Below are 22,381 nucleotides of genomic sequence, written 5' to 3' on the forward strand. Positions count from 1 at the left end.
TAGCCATTGCTTTGGTAGAATCATTCTAATCTATGGCCACTTTAAAAATGTATACAATAGAAAAGACTACACAGAACGTCACCAGCTGATTAACTACACTTGGAAGTTAATCAACACTTTGAAAGATTATAAATGTACACTCTCGGTCTGGGAAAGAATGCTGGGGAACATGCAAATGAAAAAAATGAAACTGCAATAACAGGAGATCAGAAGAGGGGTAATAAACACTGCACAGCTAAAAAAAGCAGCAGCAACCTTCTTCTGCTTTATTTTGTCTGTACCTCCATATTTACAGATAACCATCATATTAGAAACTCCATCTTTAGATAAGATTAATTAGATTAAGAGACCCTTATTAGTCCCACAACGGGGAAATTTCACCTCCGCATTTAACCCATCCGTGAACTGAAACACCACATACACTCTAGTAAGCACACACACACTAGGGGGCTTTGAGCACACTTGCCCGGAGCGGTGGGCAGCCCAATCTGCGGCACCTGGGGAGCAGTTGGAGGTTAGGTGTCTTGCTCAAGGACACCTCAGTCATGTGCTGACGCCTCTGGGGATCGAACCGGCAACCTTCTCGAGGCTGGTTCCCTAACCTCCAGCCCTTGACTGCCCCGATCTTTAACAATGACCAATCACAGTCCCAGTTTAACCAACAACTGTAACTGAGATATTTGTTAAGTATCATTTCCTCCCTACCCACCAACATGCCGGCTTGATTTCCAACAAAACGAACACTAGAACTTGTGGATGTTAACCAAGTTACATGCCATCTGTGCATATTATAGTTAATATATTATAATTTGTTATAATACAGTGTAACGGTGAGCGAGGTAGCGGACGCATGTGCGGAGGTAAGCGAATTTTATTGAGGGCAAATCCAAAATCAGGGTCATAATGGTCCAAGGTCATTGAGCCAACACGAACAGAGCCAGGTGCAGACATGACGAGTAGCACAAACAAGCAAACAGTTCAAACAAAGACCAACACATTAGACAAAGAGCGATACATCAAACAAAGACCGGCAAACACAGGGCTTAAATAACACAGGGTAACGAGGGACAGGTGAAAACAATGATGGGCGGAGACTTGAAACGAGGGGGCCGGACTAGAAAAACAAAAACGCACATGGGCTAAACCAAAACACTAACACATGGACAGGACTGGGAGGGGCCAATCGTGAAATATAGTAACATCAGAACATAGCCCAGATAGTAATAGTGTGGTAATTATATTATTATCAGGCAAAATGCAATGTCTGTAATGTACTTTGTAAGTGAACTTGTCTAAATTTACATTATCATCCAAGCTTAACCTGCATAGCTAAAAACAGTAGTAGCAGCCTTCTTGAGGGCTGAATTCTGTCTATTCTTCCATATTTATAGATGACAGTCATACAGTGTCAGAAACCACATAAGCAAGCCTTGTTAGGAATTACTGAACACAGTTTGTACAGTGTTAACTGGTGGCGTATAAGCCTTATCTTAGCCTCATAATACCAGTGTAAAACTAAGCAAACTTCAGATATCAAACACGTCTTGGTTGGCTGACTACATTTGGGGTAATGGGGGGGGCATGTGAATCAGATTTTTTGCTGAACTGTACCTTTAAGTTAACAATGAAGACAGTTCCTTACCCACAACCCTGATGTTTAGGTCAGCCTTGTCCTCTCCCGCAGGGTTGGTGACAGTGATGCAGTAAAGGCCTTCATCTCCTCTCTCTGCTCCCTCTATCACAAAGCTGCTCAGGTTCTTCCTGCTCTCCACCCGCACCCGCCCCTCAGCGCTACTGAGTTCCTGCCCACATCACACACACACGATGGCCATTTCAACACGGCTCAGACACAATAACTTGTACTAATCACAATTATGACTGCCTACTTTTACCACTGGACAGCCCAAAATGACAGTTCAGATTTAGTTTATGAGCAAATTCATGGGTTAATAAATCTTTTAAATAAATAGTCAAAGATGGGAGAAAATGAAAATACACTAGATTAATTATATCATATTAGAAATCCCATATTTAACCACAACCAATCAACATCCCAGTTTAACCAATAACTAGAGTGTCATTTCCTCCTGAGCCACCAACACAACTCAAACAGGAGTGCCCAACTTTTTGTCTTGGGCACCCAAAGTGCAATGTTCGTGGTGTAAGGAGGTTTCAAATCAAGCTTTTTAAATGCAGTTTCTAAACTTATGCTATATTTAGTTAGTGACATGCTTTAAAACCCTACTTTTCAAAGAACAATAAATTTTGTTATATAATTTAAAAATATGTTCTCTTTTTGACTGAGGGGGTGGGTCAGGGTAACGTTTTGGCAGGGCAAATCACACGCCCCCACAGGCCACATTTTAGTCAGCCCAGCTCTACAAAATTCAGCTTCAGTTTTTAGTGCTGAAATGAGGAACTAAATCATCACTCTTGTATGTGAAGTATGAGTCATGCACAAGCACTGACACTGTTAGTGTTTTAGAAGATAAATGTGTGAAGGACCGTTGTGTGGATTTACAGATTGGAAACGTATGAACAAGGGTTGTTTTAAGCACGAAAGTAGCCCAGGTCACTGTCTAGCAGTGGATATCCAAACTTGAACAGTGCAGAGTTGTTAACCAGCTCATTAACAGCAGAAGCATTCAGCAAGAAATTGACAGGGTATTAAAGTTGGTATTTGTTGGTCCTCTGCTCCAGTTTCTCTTCCTGCAGTTTTTTTCCTACTGTAGTGTCATGTACGATGCTTAGCCATCACCTCAGTTATGGGTCATACTTTGTTTATTCTAACACACAGGCCCCCTCAACTGTGGGGGTGTGATTCAGCTCACCTGTAAATTTGTAATGCCCATCCAAAACAGCAGTCCTGGCACCACTACTGCCTTGTACACTGCTTATCCAAAGTTTGGGCATTGCAATAACTTGCAAAAAAAAACTGAAGAGGATCAACTGACAAAAGCTCTACTTTGAGAATACCTTATTGTGATGCCAGCACTCATCAGAAAACGATTTGTGTTTAAACCACTTTCCGGCTAAAAGAGCTTCAATATGCGCTTTTAACAATAGTCTGATAAGAAAAATGTTTTCAGGCAAAACTCGCTCTTCACACCACAAGTGGTGCAGCTAAATATACTAAAAAAAATCAGCGCATAGCTGTTTCACAGGAACAATTAAAAAAAAAGTCTCCACAAACTTCTGTCAGGCAGTGTACTGGTCTTTGGACCAGAGCAGGCTGATAAAATGCTTAGATAAAGCGAAAGAAACGGAGTGAAATCTGTTAAGTTAGTGCAGGCCATTCCTTCATGGTGGGTTTCTCACAATAGGCCCTTTCCTCCAACAGACAGTGGGCGCTGGCTCTCCTGTGATCTCCACATCCAGGCGCAGCTTATTGCCAGCAACCACAATAATGGTGTTTTTGCTGACCATACTGCCGGTGGTGTCCAGGTGGATTTTAGGGGGGTCTAAGAAAGGAGAGGAAGATGGTGGGAGATCATGTTAAAGATAAATGTACTGTCACTGTCATAAGAAGAGTGTGGTTTTCTTACTACAGTGACAGTCTATTAATTAATCTTGCGCGTTAATAAATGGATAAAATAAGCATTAAATATATACTTACCCTGACGAGGAACATAATCAATCTTGATTTCTGTAGGAAATCAAAAGAAATCAAGGACAGATAAATTAATACCACATATACTGTTAAAGAGCACTGTGTGTCTCTGTTTAGCTCTTTGCGGGGTCTAAACAAACACTGGGACCAAAGGGGTTAATGAATATTTAGTGGTTGTGATCACATTAGTCTGCTTATTCTCCCTAAAAACCATGGTCTATCAGTGGTATAGAAACCATGGTCTATGGTCTATCTGGTGTTTACGTGACCAACTGAGTAATCAGACAACTGCAGAAATTCAATTGTGTTCAGATTATTAAGTATCTCATTGTTTTACAGCAGTTCTGAGAGAAGGTTTTAAATTACAGCCTATTTTCTGTCAGGGATGCCAACAGGTAAGATCACTGGGCCTCATTCTCCAATATGTTTCTGCTTTTTATTTTTTAGTATTTGTTCTTGAGAAAGGTCTTATGTCACATTCATTATGTGTTCTTAAACTGCTGAATTGTTCTAATTTGGGATTTAAGAACCAGTCATGAATCTGGCGTAGACTTTGTCTTAGGACCTTTCTCAAGGACAAATTTAAGAAAACACCAAGATACTGGTGAATGGTGCCCAACGTTCTTTTCTGGAACAATGTCTTCTCTGTCATTGTCTGGATAGAGAAAAAACTAAAAACACGGGTGGACCACTCTGCATTGGCCCAGCTTCAGATTTACATTTCTCTTGTGTGTCACCTTAGAAAAACTGGCTGGCTAGCAAGCTTAATCCAACTACCCACCTGGCCAAACGAGCTATACTGACCAACACAACCACCATACCTTTACTTTATATTATTGATCATTGTTATCAGAGCCGGTCCTGATCTCCCTGGAACCCTAAGAATAATTCTACAAAGTGGTCCTCCTACCTGACCCCATGAGCAATGTAAACTATTTGCAATTACCACACATTCACACCTGACACCTCAGTGCTCTCACTACTATCCTCCCTCCTTTAAACCACTCTGCTCCATCTGTCAGCCTAAGAATGAGTAGATCTATACAGAACAGGATGACGTATGAACAAACAATACTTAAGATTACAGATAATACTATTATCACCGTCTTGTTTTAAATTGACCAGATGGATAGTTTCAGTTCATCCTCTCATCTCTGATGCAAAGCAGGACCCTTGTGTAATATGCGGGGCCATAAACAACATGTATATTGAGCCTATAAGGCTCTGATTATTATTTGTGATTATTTTGGTCTGCTAGATATAGGAGATCTCATGTTCAGGAGAACGAAGAGATACATACTGAGGCCTTTCGCCAAGATCCGCTCTACTCTGCTTCTGACTGGCTAGGTTCTTATTGCCTTGGGAGTGAGATGGTCAGGGTAAGAATATCAGGGTCTGAGCCAATCTTATCGGAGGCAGAATAGGAGCGGGTGGGAAAAATGTAGTCTAGCAAACGTAAACTGAACTTTTCATCTGTCTGACTCTCCTTGGATTTGCACATTTCATAGGTGACCTGTTTTGATCTCAAAGTGGCAAATTTCGCCAAAAATTGATGAGTTTTGCAATGACCTAACAGGTTAGGAGGCAGAGTAACAGTGAGTCGTCTCTCATCTGACATACACTCACACGGAAGCAAAGGAAAAACCCCACAAAGAGACAAATACACACTAATGAGGGCTCGTGCATGTGTGTATGCAGTACCTAAGAAATTGAGCTTGGCAGAGAGAGAGAGGGCATAGCCATCAGGGACGAACGTGTAGTCTCCTGCATCCTCTGGCTTCACATCATCAATCGTCAGCTTGTGGACCCTGAATGACCGTGACCAAGCGTTACCAAGGCAACAGCAATTTACACAACCTCATGGTTACCTCTGAACGCAATCAAGCTAAAAGTGACCGTTTCCATGGTGACAAAGATGATGATATTATAATTCGTTAACTTTTGAAGGCTGGGATAAAAATCACTATAAAAACATGACTCTAAGCCTCTTGCTTAGAAATAGAAGGTTAACAGGGAATGTTTCTTCTTAATATCAAGATAATAATATTTGATATACACCGTTTCTTTTTATTTGTATGGTATTTACTATAAGACATTTGTATGATATTTACTATAAGACAAAATACAGTACTTATCCTTATTTGCATTGCAAATGTTTATGCGTATATACACACACACATACACATGTACGTAAGTAAATCACATCACATGTACACAATAATGGCATCTACATTAACCTCTGTCAAATACTAGAACATATAAGGCCATATATCAGTTGTTCATATGGGTGATCATGAGTGAATGTGTCAAGACCCCTGAGAGTTGATGCATCTACCTGCCGATATGTGTCATTTTGATGCGCTTGCCAGGAATGACCTCCACTCCATCCTTGAACCACCTGCCAGTTACTTTTTCATCAGACACTTCGCACTTAAACACAGCCTGCTCGGCAGCCTTCACGGTCAGATCCGCTATACTTTGCAGCACCTCCAGTTCTTTATCTGAGGCACAAAAAAAGAGTGTATCATTAGTTTGTATCAGTTCAGCTGTATTTAAGTTTCTGCAATTGAAGTCAGTGACAAATAATCTTGGTTCCAACCTTTCTGTTGTTCTATAAAACTTTAATTTCAACAATGCTGCTCTTGCAGTAATGTTACTGTAGCATTTGTACAAAAAGTAATTAAAACAGTGTGATAAAAGAGGAAGACTCTGAGAAAGAGAAAGGGAGACAGAGACATCAAAGGGGAGAGAGGGGGGGGAGAGAGAGGGGGGAGAGAGAGAGAGAGAGAGAGAGAGAGAGAGAAAGAGAGAGAGAGAGAGAGAGAAAGAGAAAGAGAAAGAGAGAGAGAGAGAGATTACACACAGACATAAAATGGATAGAAAAGAGATGATGATTCAAAAACTGTAGTAAAAATAAAATACCGAAATACAAAAGTGTAAATCAGGGATTGAAAGGTTTTGACTTAAAACCCTGGGTCCAAAAAAATGTGACGCTATGCAACATGTAAATAAAAACAGAATGCAATGACGGGCAACAAAAGACTGGCAAAGTTGTTCAATGCTAAAAAAAATCTCACAACTTATTAGGTAGACTGGAAACAGGTCAGTAACATGACTGGGTATAAAAAGAGCATCCCAGTGAGACTTTCAGAAGTAAAGATGAGGAGGGGTTCACCACTCTGTGAAAGACTGCACAAGCAAATTTTCAAAAATAATGTAAAGTAACAAAAATTTAAGGATTAAAAAGATTCAGAGAATGAGGAGAAATCTCTGTATGCAAGGAACATGGACAAAAAAACAGGCCATGATCATTGGGCCCTCAGGAAGCACTGCATTCAAAACACACAATTAAAACTCACAGTGAACACAGTTAAAACTCGACCACGCAAACAGAAACCATATATAAACAGGGTCCAGAAACGCTGCCGCCTTCTCTGGGCCTGAGCTCTTTTATGATGGATTGAGGGACAGTGGAAAGGTGTCCTTTGGTCATACAAAATCAAAACTCACTGTGTCCTCTGGGCCAAAGAGGAGAAGGGCCATATCAGTGCACTGTTCAAATGTAAGCATCTGTGATGATACAGGGCTGCACATGGCGTGACTTCAACGGCACCATTTATGCTAAATGATATTTACAGGTTTTGGACATATGCTGCCATCCAGATGACATATTTTTCTGGGAAGGCCTTACGCTTACGTTAAAATAAGTGGTGATCCAACACAGTGGTAAACATGTCCCCGTCCTAACTTTTTTGAAACAAGTTGCTGGCATCAAATTCAAAAATCAAATGGGAATTTATTTGTATTTAATATTTGACTTTTTTTAAATAAAAGTAACATACACGAAAAAAGTAACATGATATTTTGTCATTTTACTATTTTCAGTTATATATAGGACTTAAATGATCTGCAAAGCATTACATTCTGATTTTGTTAACATTCTGCACAGTGACCCAGCTTTTGGAAACAGGGTTGTACACAATGAAAAATTAGACTACAGTTCAGTACCTGTAGTACGTCTACAAATAATTTGACATTATATTGCAGACATTTCTGTTTTATTCCACATGAGATAAATAAATAAACTTCTTTTTAAAAAGTACCTTCCACTTCCAGCTCTGCCTTCGACTGCCCACCATTGGTACAGACGCAATATGTCCCAATATCCTCTTTACTGGCTTCATTGATGATCAGCCAGTGTTTTTTTCCATCCTTCTTAAAGCGATACTTCCCATCCCGACTCAGCTCCACGCCGTCTTTCATCCTGCAAGGTGAAAAAGACACAGGGAAGCAAACCAGAGATAAAATGCAACAATTTATCATTTTCTGCATTGGTTCAGACCAAGAAAACCAAACTCAAAGTATAAAGAAGAATACAAGTATAATCGCAGCACTTGACACCTCCCTGCACTGCAACCCTCTAGTCTTCCTTCTTTTACATACCTATTTTATACTCTGCCAGTCAAACATTTGGTGAAGCCTACTTAACACCTTTAATATAAATAAGCATATTTGCTCTCTCTCTGTATCTTATGATATTATCCTTGTTATGCAACCAGCACTTATCAGCACTCATCAGATATAACTATAAAGTAATTGTGTCAAAAATTCATATTTTAAAAGAAAAAGTCTCAAACTCGCTTCCATAGCTTGTAAACAATCCAAGTTTTGTAATGTTTATGTCAAACCCATAGACTTTTTACTGTTTGCAACTTTATTGCATTAGTAGTTCAGTTTCTTTGTTGATTTCATCCACAGTCTCACCATATGACATTGGCTCCTTCCTCAGACACCTCCACTTCAAACTCCACTCTCTCCCCCACCACCACATGGATGTCATCCAGAAGCTTAGTGATGGTTACTGGAGGCTCTGCAGACACGCACAAGCACAATCAGTATCAAAAACTCCTACTCAACCTGCAGGGGGCAGCACACTCAAGAGATAATGCACCATATCACATCATCTTACTGAGACAAAACTGACGCTTGTGTAGGTCAGAGTCCAAGTTTACCTGCATAGAATATGCTTTTTCATGGTATTTAGGGTCGTATAAGGCTAGGATACGAGAAATGTAGTCTAATACAGCTTTCTTAGAAACCATGAATTACCAGCAAAAGTGATGCGCTCAGACAGTGGGGGTGGTTTACTGATTGACATGAAATTGTCATGTGTAAAATGCGACAAAATAAAAAAATAAAAATTTCGCCACATGTGAGAAACAAGCATGCATGAAGATACTTTTGCTCCTCCAGCTCACCTTACAGATCATGCTTTCAGCTCAATGCAGAACATCTCCCTCAGTGTTTGTATGCGTATATAACTGCGTGAGAAAGACTGTTTGGCTGTTTAACTTTCAAATTCTAATGATAGAAATCAAAGAAATGAATGAAGCTTACAACTAAGAAGCTGTGAGTGTAAGGGTTACTGTCTCTGGGGTTGATACATATGTAAAGATATTGTTGTAATTAGAGATGGGACCACTTCAATAGAAAAGGCTGGAATTGAAGGGAAAAAAGTTTGATCTAATCCTGTAACAGATCTACCCCAAAATGGCACAAGCTCACACTGTGTTATGCAGTGTTCCAAACCAAAGCAGTGGAAAACAATCACATCACATAGTGTTATGAAGTTACAAAGAGCTCTACTATCACACATAGCTTCAGCCTGAGACTCCCATTAGTCTAGATCAGAAGCTTGCTTTGGCTGCTAAACAGACCTCCTAATCAGCGTATGTTCTGACTTCAATATCACAGAGATGCCTGCATCACTGAACTGAGCCCCACTTGTTCCAATTCACATTGCTCTTTTTAACTGGGTGTTTTAGCCAATGATCCTTTGCCAATTTCTTCTTTTTGTTGTGGTATTGAATTCATACAGAGTACAGTGTAACTGTCAAATCTCACTAGTATTCATACCGACTACCAAAATGTTATGTATAATGTGTGCAGCTCTAAATATACCATAACAATTCACCTTGAACAAAGACTTCAGTGAAACACTTTTCCTCTCCAACCACGCATTCATACGCAGCATCATCAGACAGTGTGCTTCTGTTGATGATGAGTTTGCGGATGCCCCCTATGCTCTCAAACAAGTACCTGGAAAAACAGCACAAAATCAGGAAAACACATTCATACCCTCACCTGAGAGAAAACTATCCAGTTTACATGGCTCAATGTTAACGCTTGTCCTCTTGTCCAGGACAAGCAGAGGGTGAATTTGCTTGTCTGTACGAAAGGTAAAAAAAATGATAAAAACAGGCTAACAATTTATTTTTTCACAAAAACAAAAAGGAAGGCGTTTTAAGAGGAATGAACACTCTTAGGATGACCCTTTCAGCATTTACCTTAAATTAGTAGGTTTCCCAGGCAAGTCGCCTACTGAGGCGCATGCGTAGCAGTACATACACAAGCACACATGCTTACTTTGCTGAAGGTTTGATCTCTTGCCCATTCTTCAGCCATTTGACCTGCGCATTGTCGTCTGTCAGTTCCACAGACATTACAATCTTCTTGCCTTTCTCCACTGAGTATGCAGGTTCCAGCTTCCGGATAAAGGCTGACATACAGAGAACACCAAAGAAAGGCTTACGAATACTCCAGGATTAAAAGAGCAATTAAAAGAGAGACACCAACCTTCGTCTGTTAGAACTATTTTTGTTACCGCACATTCAGATAAATCTGAAAGAGCTGAAATGTACAAACCAACTCTTAGGTTTAAACTGTAATCATCAGGTAAGAAAATACATTTCAGCCAGAAGGTACCTTTGTGTGTCTTTGTTTTATGGGAAACCATGTTGTTTAAGGTGGTGGCTCTCATTATGTTAACTTTGGAAAACTACAGCTTAAAAAAAATACGACGATCAACCGATAACACATTTTAGAGGATGACTCTTCCATAAAATCTCACGGCTCAATGACATCCCATTGTAATTATAAGCTAAAACAAAGTGGCAAGGCTCTCGCTGGCAGGGGTGCCAAGGAAGCGCACAGCCCTCTGAACCAACCAGTTAACTTCCCTACCTTTTGTGTGTCAAACATTACATTATAACTAGTTTAAAAGTTGCACATTGACATGTTGCTTCATTCAGAATGACTGAACCGAGAAAGAGCTCAGCAATTTGCAAAATCATCGTTTGGTTTATTTATGGCTGATAATGCCACGTTTTCGGTTTTTGGTATCTGTCCTGTGTAACGCTACTAACTAGTGAAGCAGCTTGTGTTTACAAGATGCAGAACCAAACTGCCGGTGCTAGGAAACCCTCATCTGCACTGGCGTACGTGGTACTAGAGTAATAAATAGAACTGATGTCAGGGTTTTGTTTGTGTGATTGTAAACCTCACCATCGCTCTTTTTGGGCTCCACCTTCCTCATCATCTTCAGCCTCTTCAGCATACCCCTGAGGTCAGTAATGCCATACTGGAAGGCAATCTTCTCGTAATCACATGGCTTGGCATTCTTCAGGATCTCCCACACGTCCACTTCAGGCTCCGTGGGCTCCTCCTTTTTCCTCTCTCTGATGAACACACACAAAAGGCCAGGTGACATTTTTAATAGCTTTTTATTACCAGAGATCAGGCCAGTTACTTGTTCAATTGACTCAGTTCCATATACCACTTCAGTGGATTTGTACTCTTCTGAGGACTTTCAAAAGACAATCCATCTAGCTACTCAAGTACATTTCAGAAGAGACTGAACCACACTGGTTTAAGCATTTAGACTACAAGGATCAACAAAGAGAAGAACAGAGCCCAACAAACTTCACTTCCTATACTGACAAATGTTGGATGCACTGAGGTTGTACCTCATACTTTTATTTCCCACCCAGGCTGGTGTTTGGTAGCTACTTCTGCTAGCATCATTCTTTCATTGCAGAACAACACCTGAGGACGGTTTTAGGATATTTTTACCCACCACTTGTTCATAACTGACACTTTTGAAAATAACACACAAGTAACAGCGACAAGGGAAACCTCCCCACGATGGCATGAGAAAGCTTCAGAAACAGAATGAGTACAAAGCCACCAAGCAGAGTAAGAAGTATCTGACCTTTTCTTGAGGAGGCCACTGAAGTCCAGGTCACCAGCATCCTCCCCAGCATCTCCTCTGCAGGTAGAAGGAGGTGCTATTAGTATCTACAGTGAGACATCTTAACCATACTGAACATGCAGTAGTGCGACAAAGTGTGAAGAACAAAGTTATGAAGGAAAGACTGAACAAAGTTATGAAGGAACATGGCATAAACAAGAACTGCAAGCCAAAGATTTGGAAGCAAGACTAACTTTGTAATGGTAAATAAAATGTAATTTTACATCATTCAGTAATATGTTTATTAAAACAAAGCAAAATGCTTTAATTAAACATTTAGTGTCCAACAAGCTGGGTTTCTGCTGAGTTTTACTACAGCGCTATTGAGATACACCTGATTCTCCCCATACAGGAGCTCATATAAGGAGTGTGGAAATTATTAAAATCTCATCAATGTATAGCCTTGTTATAAACAGAGAGAGGGAAGAAGACTGAAAGATGCAAACCCGGACATTGCTAGTAAAAGTCAGCCAGTAATGTAGCAGGTTTTGAGTGTGGACGCGCTATAAGAGAACAGCAGTGTTGCAAACCAATGGCATATTTTGGAACAACCTCCTTCAGTTAAACTAAATGTCACTGTATATGCTGCCTCACTAAAGAAGGAAAAATAACAATAATAATTCACACTGTTTTGAACTTGAGATTCAATATTAACAGTAAATCCTCAAGACTTAGTTGTTGCTACTGACACATCTCTGCGGATTCAGAGAAAGTCCAAGAGTGACTAAACTTAGCACTTCACGCTTTTCACACCTGAAATAACACGTAAACCACTGCGTGGACGTGCCGCTCCCCAAGCTCTTTCACACCAATAATGTGAATAAATTTACTGAAAGAAATAACCAACTACACACAGCAAACATCACCACTCCTAAACCATAATTCATGTATGATGTATGTATTTAAAAGATTTATGTATTATGTAATATCTACTGTGCACTGGATTTAAAAATCTATATAAACGTGGTGCATTATGTGAAATTATGTTCTATTCATAATGCCATCCTCACAACAAGCTAAAAAAAAACACTGTTTTAAGCTCTAATGTTTTATTCATCACAAAAACTGACAATTTTTCTCATCACTTTGTTTAATATACTTGATTACTAATTTCTATTTTTGATTCAATCTACATTTTTTTTTTTTGGTTCCATTTTAGTGTCTGTGTTAACTCTGAGTCTTACTACCCTTGTTTTTTTTCTGACACTACATTGGCTCCTACTTTGGTCGTGGTTTTAAATAAGTAACAACAGTTTTAGATTAGCTTTCCTGTGGGCCTTACAGTGAAGAGCCAGGCAGTGACACACAGCTAAGGAGACAGACAGAGATGCACAGAGACCAACACATTTGTCATCAGCTTCTAATTAAGGAGGAACACACAGAAACTCACGATCGTTTGAACGCTTCCAGAATATTTGTTTGCTGCACTTCTTCCACAGCTGAAGGATGAAATCAAGCAGATGTAGTGAAGAAACAAGAAGCTGAATCTCAACACAAACTAATTAAAGGAATAGTGTGGTGAAAAATGATTCGCATCATTTCTCCACGAGTAGTCCATCAGGCCAGACATGTCTGGTGTCTGAAACTTGCTTCTAAAGTTTTTCAATGCAGCTTCAAGGCTTATGTAGCTAACAAACAATGGAGAAAGCCTCAGACATGTCATCAGGATTGAGTCCACTCCCTGTGTGGGTAACATGGCCCTCCTTCTTCGCCCATCACTCAGCGCAATGAGGGCGTTTGTTAGTTGATGTAACAGAACTGGCAGGAAGTGTTCTCCTCCAAGCGTGTTGAACTGCTGATGATACAGGCAGTTTTAAAAGCTACAGAGCTACTTCAAGGCTCTTGGAGGAAAGCACATGCCAGCCTTTCTCTTCTCAGCTTAGAAGCATTGTGTTATATGGGGAGACCTATGGTAGCAGGAGGAACTGGCCATAACAAAATTGAGGTGAAAAAAATGGTTGAGTATCAGCTTTCACTGCTTGTAAGTTATATTACCCTCAGAGCTTTAGTGCAAAAATAAAGAAGCACTTCATCTGTAGGCTAACAGAGCTTAACAGACTGATTTACTGACTTTACAGACTTTCGGTATTGCAGCGTACCTTCAACAGTGATATCGAAAGTGCAGCTGTCACACTTATCCTTGGCCGTAACTTCACAGCGGTAACCTCCTGCATCTCCATCAACCACCTTCACAATGGTCATCTCATAGGTGTATATCTGAGAGACGAGAGACACACTGTTAGGCTAAACCACACATATATCTATGCTCATGCCTTTACACACACACACACACCTTTTAACTCTTTACTTGCACAGTTGTGTGTATTGCCTTGTACTTTTACTGATGGTGCAACATACCTACAGGCGCAAACTGTGCTGAATACAGTATACTGTAACCACCAAGACAAACTTTAAGAGTAAATGTGAATTTTTATGTAAATTATCGTCTTTCTAACATTATACATTATCATATTTAAAAACCATGAGATATCCAAACTTCACCACAGGGCACATGAAAAACATAGCCAAAAAGTGCTTATAGATCAGGCTCAAGTTCATTTTACACTCTACTCATAGAGACATAATGGAGCATAGCATTTAACATCATTTACTGAATTTGTCACATTTGGGATCAGCTGACTTACTCTACACAAACTCGCTGTTTTCCAGCTAAAATGTATGAAGTGAAATAAGATGGGACTAGGCTAGTAAGCTGAGATGAGGTGACAATTAGCTTTGTTTCTCAGTGTTAAGCCACGTCATCTACAGTAGTTGGGGTTTAATACAATATAGTAGCACAATGTGGATGCACGGTATCTGACGGTGTCTGGTGAACGGCACCTGTAGCCTTATCTTATCCTACCTCCTTGAGCCCAGGGTAGCACATGCCGTGCTACAATGTCCAACATATCAAATTTGTCTGAAATGCCCATCTATAATTCTGATTCTGGTGTACCGTCACGCATTCTCAAACACACATCTAAACTACCAGACCTACCCACTTACGACAAGCATACACACCTTGGTGTTCCTGTCATAGGTTTCTTTAAACTTCAGGTGTTTCCCAGCTTTGCTGCCCAGATCCATCCACTTTCCCTTCAGCCACTTCATGACTGGCTTCCTCAGCAGGGTCGATGAGTCCACTTTAGCCACAAATGTTATGTCTTTCCCTGTTGCCAACAGAAAGTGATTAGAAATACAAACAACATTCAGGTGGATTCTATTTTCTTGTATTTCTACCACTTTTTTGTCACACAGTAAACAACAATCTAACAATACAGGCATTTACAGCAACTCACCATCAACTTTATTAGAAACTCCTCTCTTTTAGCTCCACTTTGCTAGTGTACAGTTAGAGATTGTAGCCCACCTGCTGATGCACACTTTTTGTCAGCCATCCTCTAATCCTTCTTCAGTGGTCAGTTTCTGTCCACAGAGCTACTCCTAGCTGGATATTTTTGGACAGTGGCCCACTCTCAGTACTGCCCTGACAATGACTTGTGTAAAAACTCCAGCAATAGCTCTGTGAAACACTTGTATCACCATCACACACACTACCATGTCAGCGTCACTGCTCTGCTGAGAATGAACCATTGTCCAACAGTACCCCAACAACATCCCCATGGTCAGAATCTGATCAGTGATGGTTGGGATAATAAATTGTGCATATGCATCTATATAATGGATCTAAATTGTAGCTGGACCTCATGAAGTGGATGGTGAGTGGAAGCAAAAAGTAGATGTTTCTAATAATCACATTAAAGGGGCTGAACAGTACAAAGTTTCAAAGAAAGAGTTTGGTAAAAAAAAATCAAATACACACAATTTTCCATTTACCTCAGACATAGACAATCAGCCAGGAGTCCAATTTTTGCTTCTTTAATTTAGAATCAGAGTTGCGTAGCCAATGTTACTAACAAGCACTAGAATCCAACAGAACCCCGTATAGTTTCTATAAAAATACATCCCTGAAATATCTCCTAATCTGCCCCAACTGTACGCAGAACTTAATTAAAGTCACACAGACTGGTCAATGTGTTTTAGGACACAGCATGACTTACTGTGAACTTTTTTTCCCCACTCAATGTAAATACAGTACATACAATACAATGTAAATAAAGAACATGCTGTCTAAAATGACTGCCTGAAGTGTTCAGCTAAGTGGTAAGGTTTTGTTCAGTTTTATTGCTAACAGTAAATCATATTGTATTCCAAACCATATCGACAAGTCTGGGCAACCCTGATGAAGGTCTGGTTGTGGCTTCAGAGGACTGAGAGAAGTTTTGGTTTTGCATTTGTATGGTAACATTTTGGCTATTTGCTCAGAACAGACACATCACATTAGACTTCTCTAAAGAAAAGTTTGAGGGCAAACATCTTGCCTGAATGCAAATTTGTGTAAATGCTATTTTTTCAGCAAACTGTACTTTTTACTATATTTCATCTGCTGACCACCAAGCCCTTTGTGAACTGAACCAGCTATGTTACTGCTGGGAAACATACAGCAGGTGATCTCTGACCTTTGATTGCTGTTGCGCTCTGGGGTCTCTCCACAAAAAGGCCAGTAATCTGCGCCGGTTGAGGCTCCTCCCCTGGTACAGGCTCTGAAGGGGAGGAGCACAGAGGTCATATGAGAGTCACATCAACCATCACACAGCATTAAAGTGACAAAACAGGCACACTATGCTCATCTGAAGAGAAAGTGCTTTCCCACCATGTTATAGAGCGTCCTTTATAAATGATTTTAAAAGAAATAAGTAAATAAGTAAAAATGTGTCATATCCGAGATAATGGTATAGTGACACGACACTGATTTATGATTCATGTGCACCATACGCGAAAAGAAGGAATCTGACCACCAAGGGCCTGATGAATCTTGAAGATTCAAAAAATAAATGCTTAATGAAAGGCAGACATTTTATATGGAAATGAAAAATAAGCTCAAATAGGATCTGTATAGGTCTGCACAACTCCATGTCCTCTGGCATGATACGAACATAGCCTCAAGCATTCAGCTTTTATCTTTTAAATTTCTCCCTTTTCCGTATCCTCTGGTTGCGCCCTAGGATGTGAAAGACACTTGCACTCTTTTCCTAAAGAATACGATATTTGCCATGTATATGTCCTAGACAAATACATGCTAAGGGTTTTGTGTGTCTTACCATCCTCAGGCAACTCTGGATCAGAGAGAAAGAGAGAGAGAGTGAGGGAATACATTAGGATCTAATTAAGTTAGACAAAGATAATAGAGCCTTCTGAACATCTGACCTACCGGAGTTACACACACACACACTTATTCTTCCTGTCTTACTAATATTTCAGAAAGAAGACAAATGCACATCAGTAAATTATTATAACTAATTGACTCAAAATTCAACACAGTGTATACAAATAGATCTTTTTGCCTTTCTTCATGGAGTAAGCACAGGCAAGAGGATCTCTGTGTGATTCTACAATGGTTACCAGAGTGTAACCATCTGGATGTTACTTCTCAGTTATGGGTTTGGGTTACGTGTTTGGTTGCAGTGGCTTTTCGTGTAAAATTAATTTTGCATTCCCTCCACATGAGCTCTGGAGACGAATGCAGGCTGCTCAGTGGTGCATTAAAGCAAGGATTCACTGAAAAGTTCAATTTACACAGTTTCCCCTTTACCCCGAATGTTGTCGATCAGCCAAGGCATGTTGCTTTCTTTAGTTTTGCGCTGTAGCTACAGTGCTAATTTAGCTAGTAAGTAATGGAAGTCTATAACACTCCAAATCTTCTTTGGGTCACATACACTTCCATTACATTACAAGCTTGTTTCTGTAGCACAAAAAAGAAACAAACATCAGACACCAAAAAGGTCTTGGCAGTTTTTCGGGGAACCATTGCTTTAACCGACAGTCCAATGATAAACGCCTGTTTTTATGAAATGCACACCCACTGGCTACGTCAGCAATAGACAGCAGATATCAAGTGGTATCATGCACTTTCATAAAACCTCTGAACACTCCAGTGCTCTTGGCTTTATGGGCCAAGGTTAATGTGATTTGTCAACAAGGAGTCCATATAGATGATGCAAAACCTCTGCTGGCCGTGAAAATCTTCTTGAACTGGCGGTAATCTGAGGTCAGGCATTTCTTGCAGCACAGTCCAGAAGCCTGGCTAATAAACAAAATCTGGCTAATATTAATGCTTTATCTAGTGTACATCACTGGGAAAGTCAGCTGGACCACAAAACCTCCAAGATGTCATGGAAATGACTAATTCCTGCAAAATAATTATCAAACCTGAGACTTGAACACTTGCAATATGAAGAGTTACATAATGTGCATCATGTACAGTACCAGTCAAAAGTTTGCCATACACTCATCGAAGGGGGTTTCCTTCTTTTACCTTTTACCAACAGTAAAGACATCACACATTTATGTAAAGGAGTGTTAAACAAATCAGATCTTCTGTGTAAGATCATTCAAAAGTAAAGCCCTCTGTGTTGATACTGTTTTGCACATTCTTGGCATTCATGAGCTTCATGAGGAGCCACCCGAGATGCTTTTCCAACAGGACTGATGATGCATGTACCCTATATTTCCAAAAGGATTTACTCAACTGCCTTCACACGCGTATAAACTTTAGTGACATCCCATTCTTAATCCATAGGGTTTAATATGATGTCGGCCCACCCTTTGCTACTATAGCAGCTTCAACTCTTCTGGAAAGGCTTTCCACAAGGTTTAGGAGTGTTTATGGGAATTTCTGACCTTTTTTCCAGAAGCGCATTTGTGAGGTAAGATGCTGATGTTGGACGAGAAGGCCTGGCTCGCAGTCTCCGGTCTAATTCATCCCAAAGATGTTCTCTTAGGTTTAGGTCAGGACTCTGTGCAGGCCAGTCAAGTTCTTCCACACCAAACTCGCTCATCCATGTCTTTATGGATCTTGCTTTGTGCACTGGTGCACAGTTGGAACAGGAAGGGGCCGTCTCCAAACCGCTGCCACAAAGTTGGGAGCATGAAATTGTTCAAAATCTCTTGGTCTGCTGAAGCATTAAGAGTTCCTTTCACTGGAACTAAGCCCAACTCCTGAAAAACAGCCCCACACCATAATCCCCCCTCCACCAAACTTTACACTTGACACAATGCAGTCTGACAAGTACCGTTCTCCTGGCAACCGCCAAACCCAGACTCGTCCTTCGGATTGCCAGACGGAGAAGTGTGATTCATCATTCCAGAGAACACGTCTCCACTGCTCTAGATTCTCCACTCCTAGAGCTTTACGCCACTGCGTTCAAAACTTTGCATTGCACTTGATGATGTAAGACTCGGGTGCAGCTGCTCGGCCATGGAAACCCATTCCATGAAGCTCTCTACGCTGTTCTTGAACAAATCTGAAGGCCACATGAAGTTTGGAGGTCTGTAGTGATTAACTCTGCAGAAAGTTAGTGACCACTATACTCCTCAGCATCCGCTGACCCCATGCTGTCATTTTACGTGGCCTACCACTTTGTTATAATACCACTGACAGTTGACTGTGGAATATTTAGTAGTGAGGAAATTTCATGACTGGACTTCTTGAACAGGTGGTATCCGATCACGGTACCATGCTGGAATTCACTGAGCTCCTGAGAGTGACCCATTCTTTCACTAATGTTTGTAGAAGCAGTCTGCAGGCCTAGGTGCTTGGTTTAATACACCTGTGACCATGGAAGTGACTGGAACACCAGAATTCAATGTTTTGGATGGGTGAGTGAATACTTTTGGAAATACAGTGTATGTTAAGACCTTACTGCTTTAGAATCTATTTGTTACAAGCACATTTGAAAAACTTAATTTTGCTTGGGAAATAAAATTCTACACAGATATCACCTTCACTATTTTGTGTCATGTTTGTCTTAGAAATACATTTCAAGCATTTCAGCACAAGATTTTAGATTAAGATAATGAAAAACTTCATATTCAATCAGACATTTCCAAAGTTTTGACTGGTACTGTAGATCAAAGGATTTCTGTCCTGAGGATGTTCTGATTTTCACTTCACAGAAACGCACAGGGCAGGATGTCCTCAGGACTGGGGTTGAGAATGTTTGTAATATGTTAGCAAACATAGAAACACTGACGTATACTCACAACATTTAAGTAGATTCATCATCAAAGAACATATTTTGCCACTTTTGTCTAATAAAATCTAATAAAAATGATTCAAAACCACTATTATCACATCCTCCCCTCTGCAATGCATCTCCAAACACAATGTAGTCCACCATTAAAACTTTCATCAGCTTTAAACTCTCATTATTCTAAATACCTACTGTGACTTTCTGTTGCCATAAACAATCATTTCTTTAACTATTTGAATTCCAGGCTTGATATTTGCTTATTTTTTGCTAACCAATTCAAATGATTCGGTAATTATTATAAAACTAACATCTGCATTTGGTGGTTTTGAGAGTGAGGAACCGAACTTGGGACTCACATACAGGTGTTAAATATAAAGTAAAAAAATAAAAGGGCCTTTGCCAGAGCAATCCATGATTTCGCAAGATGTTTATTTGATGTTTCCGTCTCCATCTGGCCAGTCAGAACAGCTGGGATGGACATGCAGATCCACCTCCAGAGCCAGTGACCGACAGCTCAGAGTGACGTGCACGCTCATACTTGTGAGCGGCTGATCAGCATAAACATACCACACAAACGTACACACATACGCAAACACACGGAGGGAGGCGTGTTGACCGTTTCTTTTCCTTACCATCTCGCCCCTCATCCTCCTCTGCATGAAAAGAAACAACAACAAGCGGACAGGTCAAGTTAATCAGCGAACAGAAAACGGTTAAATCACACAAAGGAGATTCTGACCTTTCACCTTTTCAACTGGAAAGAAAAACTGCACGAAAGGCTACACACTACACACATTTGTGATGACATTCACGTGCAGAGGATTCACAAATACTACACAGTACAAACACCAAACACGGCAGGATTACTGTACAGTCTGTGCGCCACACTCACATATATAGACCGCACACACACAGAAGCTTTCCCTCAAGAAAAGAACAGAAAACAAGTGAAAACAATAATTTGGTCGTTATTTGGTCCACCTTAACCATCGGCCTTGTAGTCCGAAGTGTAATCATCATTGCCGTTAGCTTGGGAATTCATGACAGTCAACTTCACCAAATAAAATCAAAAAGCTTTCATGTCATTTTTACATGTTCTGAGTTGTACATTTGAGACACGGCAGTAGCGTTACAAAGCAGCTTTACCACTGAGGCGTATTTACACTTATCTTGTATTTGTTTTATTGTTATATTGCAATATTCATGTTTTTCTTTATATTTTTATCTGTCATTCCATACGTAACGTCCGATTTTCTGTGTGTTCTGTTGAGAGCCTCACGTCACCCTTCTCCCACAAGAGAGGGACTCCCATTCATAGAATGGCATGAAGGGGGCCCAGGTTTGCAGCTATAAGTCCCAAGGGAGAGTTGGGCCCCTTGTTTTCTCTTAAGCATTAGAATAAGCTTTTCCAGATGTTTTCTTATGTGAATGTATGGATGTGCGTTATGTGTGTACGTTATGTGTGTACGTTATGTGTGTGCGTTATGTGTGTACGTTATGTGTGTACGTTATGTGTGTACGTTATGTGTGTACGTTATGTGTGTGCGCACACTCAGTTTAAAAAAGCTGAACCATCTCGGACTTGGAAGAGATCCCACATTGGCTTCTGGGACTCTGCAACAGGGCCACAGCGCTATCTTTTAAATCGAAATAAAGTTGCTCATGTTTAAATCCAGATAGTGTCTACAGAGCTTTCGTCTCCCCACCTACACAACTGAGAATAAACAACACCGCAAAACGCAAACACTTCGAGTGCCTCCAAACTCCTTGTTGACAGGACACAATAGATATTTTGCCGACATGTTGATTCACACAGGATTAATACAGCTTAAGTTTTTTTCTACGGCTCATTTTAAAGAAGGCAAATGGTGGCAGAATCTGACTGATATGGTGCATTCAGATGGGATTCAATAACTGAAAAACTCCAGTAAAACTAACATTACCTCACCTTCTCATGTAGAACTAATCCTGTCTGAATAGGGCTAAAGAGACCAAAACCAAGGGCCCAAATCCTGTATTCTTCTTCAAGGTCTACTTATGACATTTGTGTGGGTTTATGTACCAAAAAAAGTTGTAATTTATTTTTTATTATATCATTTACTAACTTCTCTTTATCCTTTAGAGTTAAGCAAGCTCTTTTTGATACTCTGCTTTAAGGCTATGTGCTATGCGCCTGTTCCCCGTGCCTTGAGGATGGCCATGAGGGCAGGCAGGAGAGGCCAAAACCCAGAGCACAGACAAAACAACGCAAGGACAGTGGGGAGAGGATGACATCTGCTAAGAAGTGGTGGATGGCGGTCAAGTCCCGAGCCCCGCCTCCTGGGCCCCGCCTCCTGGGCCCCGCCTCGCTTTACTATGCCTCACATTCAATTCCAGTGGCAGAGCCAAAGAGCTGCAAGGAGCAGAAGCGAGTGAAAGAAGGATGAGGTAAAATGCTCAACTTCTAAATCTAGTAGTCACAGAGAGGTGCTCAATTTTAGTTGTTTGTTGGGAGTGAAAATAAAGAGACCTGGCTGCTGTCACCCTCAAGCCTGACCCAAGCGTACTTCATGATAGTGGGGTAGCACAGGCTGTGGTCAGACCAATATA

General features: G+C 40.4%; 1 protein-coding gene across 2 annotated transcripts in view; it reads right to left on the reverse strand.

Annotated features, from left to right (window-relative positions):
* mybpc2a (myosin binding protein Ca) overlaps positions 1-22,381 on the reverse strand; it is a 57,242-nt gene that overhangs the window by 18,160 nt on the left and 16,701 nt on the right. Inside the window, exons 3-18 of one of the 2 annotated variants that reach the window (XM_017710368.2) lie at positions 16,862-16,876; positions 16,220-16,303; positions 14,721-14,869; positions 13,799-13,916; positions 13,090-13,138; positions 11,661-11,717; positions 10,955-11,127; positions 10,037-10,169; positions 9,585-9,709; positions 8,375-8,480; positions 7,714-7,874; positions 5,946-6,111; positions 5,312-5,418; positions 3,617-3,646; positions 3,319-3,461; positions 1,643-1,802 (exon numbers count right to left, since the gene is read on the reverse strand). In XM_017710368.2, the coding sequence (XP_017565857.1) occupies positions 1,643-1,802; positions 3,319-3,461; positions 3,617-3,646; positions 5,312-5,418; positions 5,946-6,111; positions 7,714-7,874; positions 8,375-8,480; positions 9,585-9,709; positions 10,037-10,169; positions 10,955-11,127; positions 11,661-11,717; positions 13,090-13,138; positions 13,799-13,916; positions 14,721-14,869; positions 16,220-16,303; positions 16,862-16,876 (1,776 nt within the window). The remainder of the gene's footprint in view (positions 1-1,642; positions 1,803-3,318; positions 3,462-3,616; positions 3,647-5,311; positions 5,419-5,945; positions 6,112-7,713; positions 7,875-8,374; positions 8,481-9,584; positions 9,710-10,036; positions 10,170-10,954; positions 11,128-11,660; positions 11,718-13,089; positions 13,139-13,798; positions 13,917-14,720; positions 14,870-16,219; positions 16,304-16,861; positions 16,877-22,381) is intronic. The other variant, XM_017710369.2, reaches the window with a different exon arrangement.

This window comes from Pygocentrus nattereri, chromosome 14 (assembly GCF_015220715.1).
Source record: "Pygocentrus nattereri isolate fPygNat1 chromosome 14, fPygNat1.pri, whole genome shotgun sequence".
Lineage (NCBI taxonomy): Eukaryota > Metazoa > Chordata > Actinopteri > Characiformes > Serrasalmidae > Pygocentrus > Pygocentrus nattereri.